This window comes from Mastigoproctus giganteus, chromosome 3, assembly GCF_048544385.1.
Source record: "Mastigoproctus giganteus isolate SK-2022 chromosome 3, ASM4854438v1, whole genome shotgun sequence".
NCBI classification, from domain to species: Eukaryota; Metazoa; Arthropoda; class Arachnida; order Uropygi; family Thelyphonidae; genus Mastigoproctus; species Mastigoproctus giganteus.
Genome location: NC_143577.1, coordinates 10861644 through 10883887, shown reverse-complemented (window position 1 = coordinate 10883887; position 22244 = coordinate 10861644). Strand labels below are relative to the sequence as shown.

Sequence of the window (22244 nt, the reverse complement as noted above, 5' to 3'; positions counted from 1 at the left end):
GCTTCTTTGGCAGTATATGCTATGTAAGCTTTGCTTCCTTGAATGCAGCACTCTACCATTTTAATACCAATATTAATATTTTCCATGGCATCACTTGTCTAGTCAGCAGAAGTTTATTCTTAGTAATCTTTACATAGATGTAACAGGCACCCTTAACATGTACTCAACTGGAACCAGTTCCTTTGTGAATTTTTTTAATAAATACCCATAAAGAAAAAAAGTTCAGTTTCCACAAAAAAAAAAAACAAAAAAAAAAAAAACATGTCAGCATCAGTGAAAGTTTTGTGCAAATCAGACGAAAAGTGAGACCACTTGCTGGAAGCTGTGATATAAATTGTATGTCAGGCATGTCTTGTACTAATTCAGCTATTTTTTTTTCCTTCTCTTTTAAGATCGGTAGATGACTTTCATCAAAAGGTGAAAAAGTTTTGGCATCCCCCCACCCCATACTTCTCCTTCAACCCATGCACGGTACTAAGTACTATAGGTTTTGACACCTTTCGTGTTTGGGGTTTTCATAAAAAAAAAAAAAAAAAAAAAAAAAAAAAAAAAAGAAATTTGTAAATATTAAGAAATAAAGTTACTTTTCACCAGTATTTCTTATTTTAATTCTTTTCCAAAAAAAGCAAAGCAAAACAACTGTGCTTTGGTAGATAATGCATCACTATGAAACTGTTTAGCTGAATTAATCAGCCTCTGGTTTAAAGAAATATATATATATATATATATATATATATATATATATATATTTTTTTTTTTTTTTTTAAATTTTTTTTTTAATTTTTCACTGTCAATAGACTTGAAAAACAGAAAACTAATAACTTAAAGCAGGGGTGAGCAACCTTTATAAATGACGGGTGAAATAAAATGTCTGTGAGGTACATGTGGACCAAATTTACTTTTAGCTTCCCACAATTTTTAGGATTATTAAAATGGCGTACAATGAAAAAAAAATTATCAAACAGTTTTGTTATTTATTATAATATTTACAACATGTACATATAATTAATTTTATTAATACAAAAAACGAAACACAAATACAATTCCAGTAAAACAAAAATTGCAATATTTTATTTTTATAATATTTAATGATATCTGATACTATGAGAGTAAATGGGCCTGTAGTACCAGGATCCATTGCTTAAATATAAATACGTATATCCAGTAAAAATTTTAGTACACAATTACAAATGGTTTGTAATTGTGTACTAAATGGGCCTCTTCGTTAGCAAATACTAACAGAATGGAGACGTTAGAGACAAAATTTTAAAGGATACAGTTGTGCATGCAATGAGCCGTGCATGGGCATGAGGTTGACCATTTAACCACTAGATTGGTGTTCATTGTTGCTGCTTGTTTGTTTCTTATTTGGGTTTTTAGGAGCAAACAACTAAGGCCATATTGCTCCGGGGATATGCGGTGGTCATTCCCTGACCTTTCCGCAATCTCAGTATTTGGTGGTCATGGGCTCAAACCCCGGTCTAATCAAGAAGCGTGTGCTACGCACTGCTACTCCTGCCCACCTGGCTATGGAGACACCCATTGTTGCTGCATGTGGTTATGCTTCCAGCACTTATCTAGTCTCAAAACAAGTTGCCTCAAAGATAGGGTGTAGTCTCATTCCCTTGCTGTGGTTCATAGTTATTGAATTACATGATATTAAGCGACTCTAGCCAGAGGTGGTGGCAAAAGCGTCAGAACTGGTCAGTCATTTCATATTCATGCTTGGGATTAAGGTCATGGTGGGTCGACCAGAAGTGTTCTGCGACTGTGAATTGGTCAGTCTCAGCAAGGCAGTCTTGAAGGCGTCTCGAGGTCTCCCCTATGTAGCAGCTGTTACAATCTTTGCAAGTTATGCTGTATACTACACCGCTGTGCAAGAGAGGGGCATCTGGCATCTTCACATTGAAAACCAGAAAACGCAAGTTTCTACCAGGTAGCTGCAAGCATTTCAAGTTGTATTCTCAAAGGATTTTTGAAATCTGGCCAAAATGTTGGCGGTAGGTATACTGTCATGAGTTGATGGTGGTCTCAGGTGGATCATGAGCTCCTGCACTTGCACAATAAGCACTTGTCCAAGTCTGTCCTCACTCTGGAAATCTCATTGCATCTGTGCTGGAGTGGCCCCAAGCCCAGGAGAACAGGGTGTGAGAGCAGTGCTCTTGAGATGGCTTGGAGTGTGGCCAGATCTGTAATTGGTGAACTGACTGCACCACATTGGCTTGCAGTATAGAGGTTTCCAGGTGTGGGCTCACGCGTTTTACCAGGACATTGAAGAATGGAAGGGATCCGCCCACTTCTAACTCTAAAGTGAACTGGATGAACACTGACAAGGAATTGAAGTACTCCTGTAATGTTGTTTCAGAACCACGTGGGATGACTGTGAAGATGTCATCGACGTATATGCATCATGTTGTAATAAGTACAGGTGGTTTCAGGAATATCTGTTCTTCCAATTCTTCCTTGGCGATGTTGGCCACAACGGAACTAACAGGAGCACCCATGGCAGTGCTGTGCACCTGCTTGTATAAGGAATCTTCAAAGGTAATGACGCTACCTGATAAACACAGGTCGAGGGCGGTATGGATGTTGTAGGTGGACAGTGATGTTCTGCTCAGTAGGTCTGGGTCATTCTCCAAAAGCCTCTTGGTACAGCTTATGGCATATTGGACAGGAATCTATGTAAACAGGGACACTACATCTAATGATACCATAATCTCGTTGTCAGAGATTGAGAGCTCTTTAATAAGGTGAATGGTATTTCCTACAAGAGGTGTGAGGAGTCGTGCAATATATTTAGATAGTTCATATGTAAGCATATTGCAGCAGGACAATTGTTGGAGAGGAACACCTGGCTTATGAATCTTAGGCAGGCCATAAAACTGAGGTAGTTGGCAGCCTGTGGCATGAAAAAGCCACCGAGTCGAAGCAGAAATTTTCTTTGCTTTAAACCATGCATAGACAAGTTTGTTTACATCTGACTCCAGGCGTCGCAAGACATATAGGTAGATCTGTCACAAGTTGAGGGTGTTGGGGGTGTTGTAGGAGGACAAGGGCTTTCTCTAGACAGGCCGACCGGTCCAATATGACGGGTGCAACATCCCTTGTCAGCAGGAAGCATGACGGTATTATCTTTTCTTATGGAGGTAAGAGCAGCGTGCTGTCAGTGATTAAGATTGGAACGGGTGGACTGTGTGCATCAGAGGACGGAGCCATTTTGAAGCGGATTTCATTAGCAGTTTCTTCAGGGAGGTTAGTAATGCTTGCTTCCACTCCCATAGCAAGTTGGGTGATCAGCAGTTTCGACGGCACAACAGCAAACTTCATTCCGGCAGTCAAAACGCTGAATTGCTCAGCAGTTAATTGTTTGCTGCTCAAATTCAAAACAAAGTATTAGTTGAACAGGTCATCTTCGAGGAGTGGGCTTCTCTGCTTAAATTCACAAATTTCCATTGCTGTCGTGAACAGTAAGCATCAGAGATACGGTTAGCTCGGTGACAGATAGTATGGTTTGGTTTTTTTTTTTTTTTTAGGAGCATTAGCAACTAAGGCCATATTGCTCTGGGATATGCGGTGGTCATTCCCTGACCTTTCCACATTCTCCATATTTGGTGGTGACGGGCTCGAACCCCGGTCTAATCAAGAAGCGTGTGCTACGCACTGCTGCTCCTTCCCACCTGGCTACGGAGGCGCCTTTCACAGATAATATGAATAAGGTTACAAAATATTGTAGGTGAGATTCTACCTCTTAGTTCCTGTAAGAGTCTTGATTTATTGTAGTCGGCCCTCTTGATTTCGTAGTGAAGATTGGTAATCCACAACTTCAATGTTTGCAGGCTGAAGTTGAAACAAGGAAGTTTCAACTTCAGCGAGTGGTGTTAAATGGTGCTTTATAGTGGAAGCCTTTAGGAATGATGCGGTTGGATTTGCACCTATGTGCAAAGCGATCACACAACTTGCTATGGGAGTGGAAGCAAGCATTACCAACCTCCCTGAAGATAATACTGCTAATGAAATCCACTCCAAAATGGCCTCCATCCTCCGATGCACTGCACACGGCCCACCTGCTCCAACTTTAATCACTGACAGCACGCTGCTCTTACCTCCATAAGAAAAGACAACACCATTGCCATGCTTCCTGCTGACGAGGGACGTCGCACTGCCATATTGAACCGGTTGGCCTACCTAGAGAAAGTACTTGTCATCCTACAAGACCCCAACATCTATGAACCCATGACAGATCCACCTATCAAAGGCTTGGGATACCTGGAGTCAGATGTAAACAAACTTGCAAAGAAAATTTGTGCTTCGACTCTGTGGCTCCTTCATGCCTCAGGCTGCCAACTATCTCAGTTTTATGGCCTGCCTAAGATTCATAAGCCAGGCGTTCCTCTCCAACCCATTGTGTCCTGCTGCAATACGCCTACATATGAACTATAGTCACCTATATTAGTTTCTCGTTGAACAATTTTACATTGAAAAACATTGAAACGATTTTACGTTTGTATTTAAGTTTGATGATATCGAACTGCACTGGAGAAAGATTGTTTAGTAAACTGAAAAGAATAAAAAACTATATGCGCACGACTATGTATCAGGAAAAATTAGTCAACTTATGTATTCTGAGTATGGAACACGATAAGCTGCGAACTCTTTGCTTCAACAATATAATCAACCAATTTTCCACCATCAAAAGTAGAAAAAAATGTTATAATGATTTTGATGTGAATGAATGTATTTAAATCGGAAATATAATATATATTTTTAACTTTGTAAGTAATTTTTTTCTTTGTCGCATATGTATTTATATTTATTATATATAAAGAGATAATAAGTGTATTTTTTAGATTTTTTAAAATTAAACTTTTCGGGGGTGGGGTGGGCAAAAAATTTGTGCTTAGGGGCCCTGCAATACCTAAATCTGGCCCTGAAACTGGATCTGAAACAACATTACTGGAGTACCTCCAGTTCACTTCAGATTTAGAAGTGGACGGATCTCTTCCATTTTTGGATGTCCTGGTAAAACACGTGGGCCCACACCTGGAAACCTCAGTATACTGCAAGCCAATGTGGCATGGTCAGTTCATTAACTACAGATCTGGCCATGCCCCAAGCCATCTCAACAGCACCGCCTGCACCCTGTTCTCCCAGGCTTTGAGCCACTCCAGCACAGATGAAGCTAGGCACAACAAGATTTCCAGAGTGAGGACAGACTTGGTCAATTGTGACTATCCAACCCACATATTGGACAAGTGCTTATTGCAAGCGCAGGAACTCGCGATCCACCCGAGACCCCCATCAACTCATGACAATGTACCTACTGCCTGCATTCCCTACTATCTGGGCAAGTCGGGCCAGATTTCAAAAATCCTTTGAGAATACAAAATAAAATACGTGCAGCTACCTGGTAGAAACTTGTGTTCTCTGGTTTCCAATGTGAAGACTCCAGTCGCCCCTCTCTTGTGCAGTGGTGTAGTATACCGCATAACCTGCAAAGATTGTAACAACTGCTGCATAGGGGAGACATTGAAACACCTTCAAGACTGCCTTGCAGAGCATGATAGATCGATTCGCCTTGTTGAGACTGACCAATCCACAATCGCAGACCACTTCTGGTCGACCCACCATGACCTTAATCCCAAGCGCAACTATGAAGTGATTGACCAGTCCCGACACTTTCACCACTGCCTGTGGCTAGAATGGCTTTATATATCATGTAATTCAAGAACTATGAACTACAGCATGGGAATGACCCTATCTTGGCGGTAACTGTTTTGAGACTAGACAAGTGCTGGAAGCATAACCACACGTCCATGCAGCAACAATGAACACCAATAATATAGTGGTTGAATGGTCAACCTCGTGCTCACGCATGCCTCATTGTGTGCACAACTGTATCCTTTAAAATTTTGTCTCTAACGTCTCCATTCTGTTAGTATTTGATGACGAAGAGGCCCGTTTAACCTCGAAAGCTACAAACCATTTGTAATTAAATGTGTATTAAAATTTTTTCCTGGATATACGTATTTATATCTAAGATTTGATACTGTTTATTTTTTTTAATCAGCGAATCGCTTATCTGGATTGATATTTGTCGTAGCAATGCGCAGAGTATTTTCTAAATTTAGGTCAGAAATTCCACAAATTCAAAAATATATATAATAAATGGCAGGCCCTTTATTATATATTTTTTGAAAGTGACCACAGGCCAGATTACGCACATTCACAGGCTGGAGGTTGCCTACCCCTGACTTAAAGGAAAATATGCTAAACCAAAGTAACAAATAGACTCAGCCTGACACTGCTTATGTATACTATTCATACAGTATACATGTTAAAAAAGTTAAATTCCAAAAGATGCAAAATTTATGAAAATTCTGCAATTTGCCATGCTTTTTAATATTAGTGACAGCAAACATAGGAAGGCTTTTCTACTACCTATTTATTTACAGTATTAAAATATTTTCTTTCCAAAAATTAGGAAAAGGAATCAAGAAATATACTCTTCCAATTTATTTATCAAAACATCAAATCTTAATAAATATACTAATTAATTTAATACCAAAAGAATGGCAAGGTATCGCAATGTATGTTGCATACATTTTAGATCTCTGTTACTGCTTGGAGATTTCACTAGAAAATCCATTTGCTAGTTAAAGTATTAAAAAAATAAACAAACAATATGTAAAATAAAAAGGGGGGGGGGGGTACTAATAAGGATCTCATTAGCAATCATAATGGTCTGATAGAATAACATACTGTCTTTTTAATATAACTGGATGTACATCATCCACTCCTAGGCCATTACCCCTAGTGATTTTTCTAGTAGATGCTTTAGATGCTTCTGAGAGAGAAATATTACTTATTTTACAGCAATATGGCTCATTTTCACTGTTTCTCCCTGGTTAAAACATGCTTTACACTGTAAAAATTATTGCAAAATACTCATCCAACTCAATGAAATGTTTATCATTCTTAGCTCTCTTTTCCAGTGACTTCTTCACTGGAAAAGTGAGGAAACATGTACCTCAGCTTTCACCTGCCTTGTCCCATCAGTTTAGTTTTGTTACACATATAACTGTTGTATGACTTGATGTTTCATGAGTCTGTTCATGGAAATACAGCATGCTCCTGTTATAACACTTTATAGGAAACTTTCTCTAAGAGTAGGAAAGCACTATAAGTGGAATCCTTTTTTTGGGAGCATTTCTTAGATAACGCCGATTTTTTTTAGCAGTGTTTATGATGCAATAGTTTATACTTAAGTTGAAACCTGCACACTTAATATGCTCTTCCTGCTATTTTAGCAACTTCAGCCTCAATATATATCTGTAAATTAAATGCTGTATTGATTGTTACTAAGAAGTGGAAAATAAAATTTCCTGCACAAAGGCATGTTCAATTAACTAAATATTTCAATTGATGTCAAATTTTTCAGATATACTTTGGGATTATATTCTCAAGATAAGTTGCTATACTACAGAGGTCACTGGATTCTTCTGAGACAGGCTGTAAACTGGGGCCAAATTTACAACGTGTCTCGGACAAGTCGAGTTGCCTCCAAGTAGGAGATTATTTCTTCATGAGAAAAGGTTAATGCAATAAAACCAGTCTGGTGCAATTAAAACTACTACTATACTTTCGTAGAACTCTTGGAGGTTCTTCACAAGACTCTGGATGCAGAGTCTTATGAAAATCTTCTCAAATATATGGTATTCTAGTCAGTGTTCAGCACTGGCATGACCAAATTCTTCAATATGTTGAGAAGATCTGAAAGCTCATTTCTGTGTGGCATCATGACTAACTGAAATCTTTATCTTTGGCAATTTCTATATATCTCTCTAACAAATGCATATTTACATATCTAACAAGTTTTCAAGAAATGAGCTATGTTAGTATCCCAATACTTCTAGTAACACAGTATATGCTAACTTACCAATGTATAAGGCTTAATGGTTTCTTTTTGGCACACACTTTTCTTTAGTTCTGTATGTCGAAAAATAGCCATCTGAGTGCAGCATCCAAGGTATGAATACTCTTCAGGAGGCTCTCCAATACCTTCAATGTCTACAGAATATGCAGGATACTGTTGTGTAATATTTGCACACCTTTAAAACCGAAGATCACAGACAGAAAAAAATAATAATAAATAAATAAAAAAATATATATATAAAAATAATTAACACTAACAACTAATACACTTCTTTGAAGATAATGAACCATAACTTGGAAAAGGAGATAAATTTATATATAATCACAGACATTTTCAATAAAATACTTTAAGTAAAAGCTAGGCCTAAAATGCAAGTAACTGTCAAGGAAAAATTGGGGTTTCTGATTTAATCTTTATATTCAAAGACACTTCCATGGTATTTTATCAAAAAAAAAAAACACACACGAACAGTGGATTCCGGTTATTTGGGCCACCAGTCACAATTGGGACAAATCTTAAAAAACAGAACCCAATTCAGAAAATAGCCAGGGTTTACCTCACTTAATTGGGAAAACATGCCATTTAATCGGGGTAGGAGACTGCAGTACTGGAGATTACCCTACGATTGTCTCCGATCGTACCACGTGGTTCAGTCGGATTTCTGGAGGTCACAACCACAAAACAATTAGCAGTCACCTGTTTATTGGGCTTTTCTGTTAGTGCAATTATTATTAGTTACATGGTGCAAGGAAGCCCGAGGCTTATGCTGCACCAGCCAAAAAACAAACAAAAAAAAAAAAAAATCCTCGAGTTACCCTGAGAGAGAGAGAGAGAGAGAGAGAGAGAGAGAGAGAGTCAAAAGTAGAAGGGAATCACCAAGAATGATGATATCCAGCTCAGGACCCTGGGTGTGCCAAGCCCATACTCACCAGATGCGAGTCCCTAACAGATGGTAAACTCGATCTTACTGAATTTGCGATAATACTGACAGCTGGATTTCTGTAGGTTATTACAGTGAAATGTGTTCACACTTCCATGAAATCTTCAATCATAAAAAAATTAATTTTCAGAATCTTCTCTTCATTCCTATTTTTAAAGCTTCGTAACTTGTTACTCTGTTCTCACTTGCGCATATCGTGTTACTTGCAATTTGTGTGCCGCGTTCTTTATTATTGATTGTTTATCTTTTTACTGTTTTAAATCTTAACCCCCACCCACAAATGTCAGTGAACAGAAATATCAACTAGTTAGTATGTACATATTACAGTAAGTATTAATTATTCTGATTATCACGTATATTCTTCCGATTTTCAGGTATCATTTAATTTGTAAGGTAATAAAGGGTAAATTTGTGCTTAATATATCTTTACTTTTATATCCTTTGGATAATATTCCTCCTATTTTCGCTAACTAGAATCGCTGTTTAATAGAATTAAAATTCAATTCTGATCGGCATACTACACATCATATAGCGAACGGTACTTTACTATGGTGATTCCATTGTAACGTGATTTGATTGAACAGTGAACCAATTGTAAAGCGGGGGTCCATTGTATTTTTAACTTTTTTAAAGTGAAACTTCAGATAATTGGGACAGCCGCTTAACCGAGCCAAAATGCACTAGTCCCGATGTATCCCAAATAACCGGAAACGACTGTATTTTATTTATTTATTTTTTTTTTGAAAGAATGTTAAAATCCTAGAGGTTATGATAAATTAAGAAAAATTATGGGCTGAATTACCAAGCCAATATAAAGTGGGGTGAATTGTAAGGGAAAATTAGTACATCAAAATAATATCATAATGCAAATAAAATGGAAATACAGTAAACCCCCGCTATTCGCGGTATCTGTATTCATGGTCGCTGATTTAATATAAAATGAAACCTAAAAAAAAAAAAAGTGAATTTCAAAGCACCATGAACATTTTCTGCCATAAAAAAAACATGGGGATGGCTAAAATTATCTTTCCCGGTCAAATCAGTGCTCAGTGGGTGGGGGGAGAGGGGTGACAAAATTGCGAGCATGAATGTTTCTTGCTAATCCTTGTTCAGTATGTGTTATGTGCTTGTCATGGAAGGTTTCGTTGAAAGGAAGGCATATAAATTTTAATTTATATGCTTATAAATTGGATAAATTTATCAATTTATAAATTGATATGCTTACAAAAGTGATAAATCTACCGTTTTGCAGTGTAAAACGGACTTTTTCGAGTGTGTTAACAGAAGAAAGTGACTTTATTGTGGACAAGTTCTTTCTAACCCATACAAAAATATGGCTACGAATAACAAGGGAAATGTGAAAAGATCAAAAAAGGCGATGACATTAGCAAATAAAATTGAGTTATTAGACAAAATTTCTAATGGTGAAAGTATCTCCTCAGTTGGCAAAACATTATAAAATCAATGAGTCAAGGTATGATCAATCAAAAAATCGGAAGAAAAAATCCGCCGTAGTGTCCATGAAAAAGCACTAATTGCTTCAAAAATTTGCTCTGTAACTCATGATGTTAAATTAGAAAAAATGGAAAAAGCTTTAAATCTGTGGATAGAAGACCAAACTCAAAATAAAATTCCGTTAAGTTCACTCATCATTTGTGAAAAGGCAAAACTCCTTTATCAACAGTTTAGCGAAACTGGTGATAGCACTGGCAGGATAAGTTTTTTAGCTAGCAAAGAGCTGGTTTGAATTTGTAATAAATATTACATTTAATATTAAATTGTTTCTTATTTTCATTTCGATGCCATATGCTTGATTTTCACTATGGACTGTTTATGTACATAGTCATATTATAAAGGTACATATAATACATACATAGACAAAATTTTATATATATATATATCTCATACTTTGGAACGGAATCCCTTTATTACTATGGGAGCCATAACTCAGTATTCGTGGCATTTCTCAGGAACATAACCCCCGTGAATAGTGGGGGTTTACTGTAAAAATAAAAATTAAAATGTTATAGCTGTCATCAGATATTGGGGGGGGGGGGACATATTTAGAAAATGATAATTTTTTATATATGTTTCTCCGAATATAGGTAATGCAAATATGCATGATCTGATGTCAGCAGAATTAATTATTGATACATGATCAAGTGTTTCATCAGGGGACTACACCTGACCATGTATCAGGAACTGCATTACTATACTTGTCCATAGTAGTTTACTACAATGCAGTGTAAATAATTATTTACACTGCATTGGGACAAGGTAGTCCCAATGCAGTGTAAATTATTGAAGTATAAATAATTTAGTTAAAATAGAAAAATGTTAAATGAATATGTAGAATTTAATTTTGTGTAGATAGGAAATCAATTTAGAACAAGCAAATGGTATTAAATTGAGGAAGAGGTAGGGAAAAGGAGTATTTTAAATAAATAAAGAAGAAAAATAGTGATAGAAGTAGGATAAGTAGGAACATTAGTTCAACGAATGGGAAGAAATTAAAAATAGACAGCAGAAAGATAAAAAGCATAGTAAAAGTATTAAAGACACTAAGCTTGCTGGGGTTGTGAAGCCCAACCTTATAGTAAGGGCTATGGCAGTGGATTTCAACCGGGGTGCCGCAACAACATTCCAGGGGTGCTATGTAATTTGGGTTTAAGTTACTTAAACTTATTTTTTTTTTAAAATTTATATATTCATTTCATTATAAAAAGGTGTACGGTATCTTTTTAATTTTGTGGTGTTCTATAATTGATGTTTATTTAATAACTCTATATAAAAAATAAAATTATATATATATATATATATATATATATATATATATATATATATATATATATTATTTAATATCGTCTAAGTATAATATCTGTTAAAGATGTTAGTAATAGTGGTAGAGGCTAATGGTGTAATTTACAAAGATTGCAGGTTATAGTGCAAACCGAGAAAAACCAGTATGACGTAACGTCCCAAGAAACATGAAATCTTATGTACGCGCCAATGGTAACCTGCAATCTTTGTGTAAATTACACCATTAGCCTCTACCACTATTACTAACATCTTTAACAGATATTATACTTAGACGATATTAAATAATATACAGATGGCATTAATTGGATCTGGAATAGTTTATTTATTAAATTTAGTTTTTGATTAAAATTATTAATGCATTTTACTTACTTTGGATATATATATATATATAATTTGCATTATGATTTGTAATTTTGTTTATAGTTATATTATTGTAATAACTATCATATAACATTTTTTTAAATATGTTTATATATATACAGAGAGAGAGAGAGAATCAGTCCTAACAGGTAGAAAATTGAGTAGGGGTGCCACAAAATAAAATACTTAGGGGTGCTGTTATTAAAAAAAAGGTTGAAAACCACTGGGCTATGGCATTAGTAAGCGTTAGTATAAAAGGGAGCTAATACCAAAAGCTTGTAAAGAAATATAGGTGTCAAACATGCCTATAAAACAAATCTAAAATGAAACCGAAAGTAAAATAAGAAAGTGAACATGTACAATACTTGGAATATTATAAGTAAGGCGAAGTGAAAAACTAGTCTGGCGGGGAAAAAAAGTGCATCAATTCAGTAGAGTAGCTGAATGCAAGCAGGTTTCAACCAAGTGAACAATATATTACATGACAGAGCACTTTACAGCAGTGAAGCAGACTTAATAGTAAGCAGCATGGAAATTCAAAAAAGCGGGAACGTAGTGACCTCTATAGTCATATTTAGAATACAAATCAAGTGCATGGAGATAATTTATAATAAGCATTGGAAAAAGTGAGAGACATGATTGTAATAGTATAGGTTTAAATATAATAGTCCTACACAATTAAACATTACCGTTAATTTTGTGTCAAAAGCCATATACACATAGACCAAAAGATAGGGTTACGTTATAATAAGCTGTATATTAATCGTATCAGAGAAAGAAAATACGAATCGTAAATATTTTAAGATATAAATAAATTGATAATCTATTCAAATTTGCATGCAGGTATATCCAAGGAAAAATAATAATATTAAATGAACTTGACAAAAGAATATGCAATAGGCCCATGAGTATGAAACAATTCCAAGGAAACATTTAAAGTATAGAAGATAATAATTTAGTGTATATAAAATATACACATCCACAGTTTAGTATTAGGTGTGTATTTTCTGTGGAAAAAATGTGTTTCTTATATATATATATATATATATATATATATATATATATATATATATATGTGTGTGTGTGTGTTGTTGTTGTTATTTGGTTTTTAGGAACATTAGCAACTAAGGCCATATTGGCTCCGGGAATATGCAGTGGTCATTCCCTGACTTTTCCGCATCCTCTGTATTTGGTGGTCATGGGCTTGAACCCCGGTCCAATCAAGAAGCGAGTGCTACACACTGCTGCTCCTGCCCACGGAATACCAAAATATATATTTTGGCGCCTCCACTATATATAAATAAACACACACATAAATGTGAAGCTGGAAGTGAAAGTTAACGCCAAGGGGAGAAATATAGCAGAAATATGAGAAAATGCATGCTAAAAGTATGTAGAAGTATGGCAGGATGTGCAACAAACAAGACTAAAGATATAAAACAGAAGTAATTGTAATTTAAAGAATACATCACGCAAAGCAGTAGATAGCTAATTCTTAAACTGATATAATATATAAAATATAATACATGGTCAACCATAGTCCCCTGATGAAATACCTAATCATGTATCAAATCTTACTTTTGCTGTTATCAGATTTTATTGCATATTTGCTCTACTGCCGCTTTTTGAATTATAGCCAAATTTGCCTGCCCTTATCTGATGCCAGCGACTGTTACTTTTATTTTTAATTCTTATTTAATATTTTTATTAAAGGTCACCCCTTTTTAATTTATCTTTATGGTACAACTTACTTTTCCCCCTTGGCTTTTGGTATCTGTGTAACTTGCACTTCCATCTTTACATTTAACTGTTATTTTCTTACAATATATATAAGAAATACCATTGTAGGTAAGAAATACCCACTGATAATTTACAGCAATCATATTAGACATTGAAATTTGTAATCTATTAAATTGGTAATTCAAAGAAATGGAAATGAAAAATTATTTCCTCTTTTTCCAAACAGGCTTACTGCAGTGCAAAGTTTCTAAAGTTCAATAAATTTTGCATATTTCATTTACTCTGAAGTTACGTGAATGTAAAGTTTCAGTATTGTAAGTTAAACATTCACATTTTGTAAAAATTATCTTGTACAATGCAAATTAAAAAAATGTATACAACATCATTTTAATGATTTATTACTTTGGTGATGTATAAAAATTCACATTAAGACATTTACTATCTGTATATGGCAATGCAGTTCAAATTAGGAAATACTTGGTGAGAGAAGTACTTTATACAAGTCAGCCAGTATATCAGAGTCGTTAATTACAATGTAATCAACAAGTGCAAAATTGAGTACAGTGCAACCTCAATGTACTGTAGTTTCAGATATATTTCAGGTATGATAAGTCTCCCAAAACAAGGAGAGAGAAAAAAAAAAAAAAAAAAAATGTAGTGTTACAAAGAACTAGCAATTTCATACTGGAAACTGGAAAAAGTGAATACTGTATGTACTTGTATCAACTGTACATCAATTACCATATTTCCAAGAGGGGGGGGGAGGGGATTAGCTAAAAATTGGCTATATATTCGCTTTAATATATCCAGTATTCAGCTGCAGAATAATTTTTGTATCTTTGCCAATGCTAATCGTCAGAGACTGATTAGCATTGGCAAAGTCACATGATGTAAGAAAGAAAGCTTATATACCATCAACCAAAAAAAAAAAAAAAACTCTTATTTCACCCATCGCTCCAAATGTTTGTCAAGTTCTGCATTTAATCTATTTAAGCTATCAACTTCTACAACAACAGACGGAAGTTTGTTCCAGCAATCAACCACCACTGACTAAAGGCAAACCTCCGCACATCTATCCTACAACTGTCTTTCCTCAATTTGAATTTATGCCATCTCAGGCGATTATTCTGAGTAAGAGAAAGCTCAACCCATTCAAGGCTTTATACACCTCAATCAGATCACCTCGCAGGTACCTACTCTCCAGGCACTGCAATTTGCAGAACTTAAGCCTTTCTTGGTAAGAGCACCCCTTTGTTCCCCTCACTTATCTTGTTGCTCTTCTTTGTATTTGCTCTAGCAATGCTTCACACCCTTTCTAAAATGAGGCCTCCAGACTTGTACACAGTACTCCAGGTGTGGCCTGACCATTGCCTTGTACAACGGGATAATAACCTCCCTGTCCCTGCTAGCAAAATTCCTATATATCAATGACAAGACTCCATGACCTGCCCTGACACTCCATCTGCACTGTTCAGCAAATTTCACATTTGACTGCGCAATTACCCCCAAGGTCTTTTTCACTTTCCACTTTCCTGAGTGTAGAACCACACAGTTGGTACGTTTCTCTTGGGTTATTGCTACCCATATTATGCAGTACTTTTCTACAACAGATGGAAGTTTGTTCCAGCAATCAACCACCCACTGGCTAAAGGCAAACTTCCACACATCTATCCTACAACTGTCTTTCCTCAGTTTGAATTTATTGTTATTGTTATTTGGTTTTTAGGAGCATTAGCAACTAAGGCCATATTGCTCCGGGAATATGCGGTGATCATTCCCTGATCTTTTTCGCATCCCTGTATTTGGTGGTGACGGGATCGAACCCCGGTCTAATCAAGAAGCGTGCGTTACACACTGCTGCTTCTTCCCACCTGGCTACGGAGGCGCCCAGTTTGAATTTATACCCTCTCAGCCGATTATTCCGAGCAAGAGGAAGAATCCCATCAGCATTGAGCATGCTCAAACCATTCAAGGCTTTATACACCTCAATCAGATCACCTTGCAGGTGCCTAGGCTCCAGACACTGTAATTTGCAAAACTTAAGCCTTTCTTCGTAAGAGCAACCCTTTGTACCTTCATCAATATCATTGATGAATACACAAAACAACAATGGGCCCAGCACCGAACCCTGGGGAACTCCACTTGTCCATGAAGAGCAGTGCAACCCTGCCAACCTTTGTATCATCTGCAAATTTGGACATTAATCCTGATATACCTTCATCAATATTATTGATGAATACACAAAACAATGGGTCCAGCACCAAAACCTGGGGAACTCCACTAGTCCATGAAGAGCAGTGTCCACTGATTACCACACTTTGTCGTCTTCCACTCCACCATGACGTTTAAAGGTGTCCCAAATCTCTACGGCAGCATTTCCCAAACTTTTTTAGTCATGGAACACTTTTCATCTCACAATATATTTATGGAACACTTACAAAACACAAGTTTAGCAGGAGCCAAAGAACTGTTTGCTAATATTTTATTGCATATGACGCACTATGCATCTGGAGCATCTTTATTTCCAACACATATAAACCCGAAATATAAATTCATCATATTTCGTTTTGGTCTTTTGGTTCCAGTTTTTTGGGGAACAAAAGGCTGAGATTGTTCATCCTCAAGTGTGTGTTTTCATTGACCACAGTTGGAATACTAGAAATACTTGCTTCTCATTTTAAATTCTATTTTTCAACCACAAATCCATGGTCATTTATTTTAATAATAATATTTCGAAATACTGATAATTATCAAAAAAAAAAAAAAAAAAAACTTATGCAAGGAAGCAAGTTTAGTTATGATATCGGTTCACTTCCCACCAGGCTAAATCACATACGAATGGCATATTAGATCACTACATTGCTACTTTTTCGTAGATGTCATTACCTCTATGCATACTTCTCTATGCAGAACATGTCAAAAAATAAAGTGTTCCACAGTTTATCTGATTATTAGTCTATGACAATATGTTAATAACAGAAAAAAAATGATAAAAATTATAATGATACAAAAGTGGTACAAGGTACAAATATGCAAAATTTATTTATTTTAATTTTTTATTATTATTATTAATTATGATATTTTTCATGGAACACTTGTTCACATCTCATGGAATGCTAGCATTCTGCAGAACAGTTTGGGAAATACTGCTATAGTAGGGAATTTGATTAAAAAAAAAAAAAAAAAAGGGTAAGCTGCAGCCATTATCAATCCACTGCAGGATGAAGGAAATGGACCATAATCTGACATGCTGGTCCAGTGTGGAGAGCAGATCGACCATATTTAGTAGTCATGGGCTTGAATCCCGGTCTACTCAAAGAGCGTGTGCTACTGCACTCCCAACCACTCAGCTACAGTATGTGATATATCTGAGGGAACATTTATAACCATTTTCCATGAACATTTGGGGATGAATAAGGTCAGTGCAAGTGGGTCCCCAGATTTCTGACCCATGTGCAGAAACAATTCAGAGTACGGTGAATTTACAGCTTTATGGAAGGGATCCTGAAACTTTCATCTCCAGAATTGTTACAGGTGATGAAACATGGGTTCGTCAATGGGACCCTAAGACAAAGCACAAATCAACACAATGGAAACAAGGGTTCTCCCCCACCCAAAACATTTTGGACAACCTTCAGCTGGCAAGATTATGGCTACCATTTTTTGGGATGCTGAGGGATTGTATACTTACTACTTGTAACACAAGCAGACAAGCACTGGGGAGTCATATGCATCCCTACTGTACACCCTAAGGGAAGTCATAAAGGAAAAACACCGTGGAAAACTTTCCAGGTGTGCTGCTTATTCATGAAAATGCGCTAGCACACAGAACCCATGCTGCTTCCTTGAGAGACTGACTTCACAGAACTTACCCATCCACCTTAGTCTAAATTTGGCTCCCAGTGACTACTGCTTTCACACATCAAGAAAACATATGTGGATGTCGCTTTGCCGATGATAATGAACTGACGTCTGCTGGTTTCTGTGTTCTTAGATAGACAGGACAAAGAATTTTATTTGTCTGATACTTTGCCAACAAAATGGAACAAGTGTATTGAAGTTCAGTGGAGTTACACTGGATAATAAAAACAGCTGATGTTGGCCTCTATCTCATTTCCTTCATAGGTAGATAGATAATTTATTGAAGACTCGTCATATACAAAAAGTCTGATTATCTAGCCATTTTAAGTCCCACAGAAGCCAGATAATCAAATTTATTGTACTATAACTTTCTGTTATTACACAGAAGCACTAAAATAACAATAATAAAAAATTCTCACCATTCTCTAAACTCTTCTCTATTCCACTCAAATTTGTGGTCCCAATGACGAAAACCTTTAAGATTAGGAAAGAGCACATTGAATTCCCTGTTTGGAGTGGTAAAAATTGCAATCTTTGGTTCTATATACCCAAAAATATTTTCAGGAAGCTTTATAAGATCAGAAGGAGTTAAATGTTCTAACCTTAAAAGAAAGAAAAAATATAATAAAAATATTATTTACAGCTTTGTTTATTTAAAAAAATAAAAAAGGTTTGTTTGATTATATAAACAGAGATGAAAATTGCAAGGAATATATTACATATACTTTGCAGCTTTGTGTCTTGCTTATTCACAGTTAAACTTTAGAAACATTAATTTCCAGATCACAGGCAGCAGATTTACCTATTCAGTTTGTGCTTTGGTCATACTTCACTTATTGTGGGTCAAGTGCTTGATCTTTCACTAAACCTCACCTTGTTTTTAATAACTATTGGCCATAGCTGCCCATGGGAAACTACTACAGCTGCATGTTCAATGACCTAAAAGCACCAGTCAATTCAGTTCTAATCAGTTCAATTCATAATCTTATCTGCTTATTACCACATCTGATGTTAGATTTGATGTTGCACGCTTGAAAGGATTCCATAATAATAAACGTCGCTGGTGGTGAACATGTAAATTACTGAAACAAATTAAATGTCATCTGTTGTTGGAATTCATTTCATGTCTAAAATCAAGGTCTAGAGATGGTAATACATCAGGAAAAACACGAGAGAAAACAGATTCATGGCTGAAATTATACCAACATCCAAGGGGATGCCCCATATGTATTATTAATATCTTTATTGCAGGCAGTGAATGATTGCCTAATGCAATAATACCCATAACAGCGACAATGCTAGGGGTTTAACATAAAATAACTAATACAGGAAATATTACTTAAAACATATATTAAAACAAACCATATAATCACATATAAAATTAATATCAACATGGGAAATGAAAGAACATGAAAAGCGATGAAAAGACGATGGCAGTCACTCAGCTGAAGATGAAAGCTGTTCCCTAATGATGCGTCTTCTGTAGGATTTGCCCTCTATGTACTTTTTGTAGTCCATATCCATCTCCTGAACTTTGTGAAGCATCTCCATGGGCAGGAATCTATCGCCTATCCTGAGCCTCCACGCCACAGACTGCAGAGAGGGGAAGGCTCTTAAAGGGGAGATCCTCCAATTGCACATCTGCCAAAAACTTGGCGTATTGACTTCACTCACTATCATTTCAATTGACATGAGCAAGCAGAGGGCAAATATCCGTTTAGTGACTTTTCTGTAATTTAGAAGGGTGATATCTGAAGTATGTGTGAGTGGTGGCAGTTGATGCTTGAAGATGACCCACCAAAGAAGCCAGTACTCATCAGATGCAATGGTTTTTAGCGTGGTTTTCATTGCCAATGCCCAGATTTCTAAACTGTAGGTGATGGTTGCAGAAACTGGTATATGTATTGGAGCATGTACTCAGGCTCTGTGACATGAAGGGGGTGTTGTTTGACAAACCATCTGGATGTGCAGACCTTGTTGTGAATATCTGCAACATGGTGCTTGAAACTGAGTTTGGGGTGGAAGAAAACGCGAGATCTCTGTGCTTGGTTACTGGGGTGATGGGGGTTCCATGGATTTCCAGGTTTGGTAGCGTTGGGTTTGATTTGAGTGAGAATACCATTTGTGCAGATTTATTTGGATTTATCATAAGAGAAAACTGTGCCAAGTATGTAATCAGATTCTTAAGGCTTTTAATTATGGTTTCAGAAACAGAATCAGGTCGGGCGGTCCAGTGAATCCGATAGAGGAGCTTCAAGTCGTCTGCATAACTGATAAATTCTGTTTGCTGGCACAGGAATGGGTGGATGGCAGCCGTCAAGAGGAGCCCTGATAAAACTCTGTGCTGGGGAAAACCTAGACAAACTTTCCTTCTGAATGCTTTTTTATTCACAATCAGGTGAAGGACCCTGATCGTAAATAGACTTCAAGAATTCCAGTATATTGCCTTTTATCTGGTATCCCTCCTCAGAAAGTTGCAGGAGGAGCTGGATGTCTATGCTGTCAAATGCAGACTGGATATCCAGATAAACAATTGCCATCTCAGCCCTATCTTGTAGAGCCCCCAGAATGGTGTTGGTGGTTTGCAGCAGATTGGTAATGGTGGACCTTCGTTTTAAGGCATAGTGAATGAATGGTGATTCACATGGCAGGACCTGGTTGGTTAGGATGGGAAGAAGGCACTTCTCCATGACTTTGAGGAGACACGAGGTTTTCATTATTGGCCTGAATTGCGAAAATGAGGTTGCTCCTTGTGTATTGGGGATTTGTCAGACAATACATTGGTTCCAGGCTGTTGGGAAACTGCGTTGTGAGGATTCCATTAGGAGTGCATCAATGATGAAAACACTAACACTCTTAAGGATGAATTGTGGGACCCCATCATATCCAGTGCAAGATGTTGGTGGGATAACATTGATGGCCTGAATAAGCTATCTTTTTGTGATGATGATGAAAGCGAGGACATCTCGGTGGCAACTGTTGTGAATGCTCTTGAGGTCTGACGCTGACTTTGGCTTAAATCTTGTGATGTAGCCTAGCCATTTGATCGGATTAAGTTGTTGAGGGAATTCTTCATGCCATTGACGTGGATGACATTGGTTTAGGGCTTAAACGGTGCCTTCCCGATCTTGATTGTTTTGTCAATGTAGGCGTTCATGGCTTTAGATTTGCTTCTATTGAACTGGGCACGGGCTCTTGAGTATGCAATCCTGTCTAGTGGGTCTGATGTTGTTTTCCATTTTGCAAGTAGCTTTTGTTTATTCTGAAATTTAAGGCTGAGCTCTTGGGTCCACCACTGGACTGCACTTTCTTACCTGCAGCCAGCAGGTAAGAAAGTGCAGTCCAAGCTGTGGATGACATTGGTTTACGGCTTCCCAAGGAAAAATGGATGCTACAAAGCAGCATTTCGGTGGATTGAAGAGTGAAGGGCTAATCACTGTCTTCTTAACTGATGCCCTGACGTTGCCAGGATGTCCTGGAAGTGATTGGAAGAATGAGGGCTACTGTTAGATAGTTTGACATGAAGGCTGTTTCAGGCTGGCTCTTGACGGTGAGGGTGTCCGTTGCATAGACTAGGTCTAACAGGTTAGTGCCTCTGGTAGGGGAAAAATTCTGGAGGGTCAGACCTACTGCAGCCAGATTAGAAGATAACGATCTGTGAAGACTGTGTTAGCCTGAGTTAATATGAAAGTCTCCACACACAAGTAATGTTGCTTTGGGGTGGCATTGATTAATGATCCAGCTGGAGACCTCTTGTAAAGTGTTCTTTACTGTGGGAAGTGGTGGGGGGATGTAGACTGTGCACACAAAGTCTGTGGCCTTGAATGCTGAGTGAGGCTCTTGCAGCTTTAAACAGTTCTGTTTTTAAGAGAGAGTGGCTGAGTCAGTGAGAATTTGTGTGTTGAAGAGAATGCAAAGTCTTCTTCACTGGGGGACAGCATGTCTCTGTGATACAAATGATGTCATACAACCTTGACAAAAGAAGAATTTCTATTGTCTGAAGTTTATTTCTCAGGCTTTAACATTTTGATAATTGTGCACATTAAAGAAGTTTGGATGTATGTCCTTGTTGGAGCTCTGATAGTCTTCATCAATCATGTATGATTCGTTCTAGAGGTAGTTCTCACCTCAATCTTCATATGTCCTCCCTCAGGCATTATTGGCAGGTGATCATGTCACTGGCAAGCTTCTTGTGAGAGTGTTTGAACCTTTATGAAGGTCCTGTTCAGTATAATCTGAATGTTCCTCCCCGAACTTTGACTTGATGGCGGGTCTGAGTCAGGTTTGCCTCTCATAATTCGTGGTTTCAATCCATTGAGGATACTGCATCCTGGTAGCGGTAGGCTTTGTAGTGTAGAAGTGTTTCACAAGTGCCCCTGCAGGCCAAGATGTTAGATGAGAACGAACATATCATATAATGATTGACAGGAAGGTCACATGGTATGGCTGATGTGAGAAGCAAATGTCACTCAGTAGGAGTTACTAAAAACCAACTATGGTAGCATTCTATTTATTGCCACCACAGCACGCTAAAGGTTTACCGCAGCGAATTTTGTTTTCCCCTTAGCCAACATCAATTTACAAATCTAC

General features: G+C 37.1%; 1 protein-coding gene across 1 annotated transcript in view; it reads right to left on the bottom strand.

Annotated features, from left to right (window-relative positions):
• Hen1 (Hen1 methyltransferase) overlaps positions 1-22244 on the bottom strand; it is a 58190-nt gene that overhangs the window by 12379 nt on the left and 23567 nt on the right. Inside the window, exons 4-5 of the mRNA XM_090369905.1 lie at positions 18074-18256; positions 7937-8108 (exon numbers count right to left, since the gene is read on the bottom strand). Of these exons, the coding sequence (XP_090226031.1) occupies positions 7937-8108; positions 18074-18256 (355 nt within the window). The remainder of the gene's footprint in view (positions 1-7936; positions 8109-18073; positions 18257-22244) is intronic.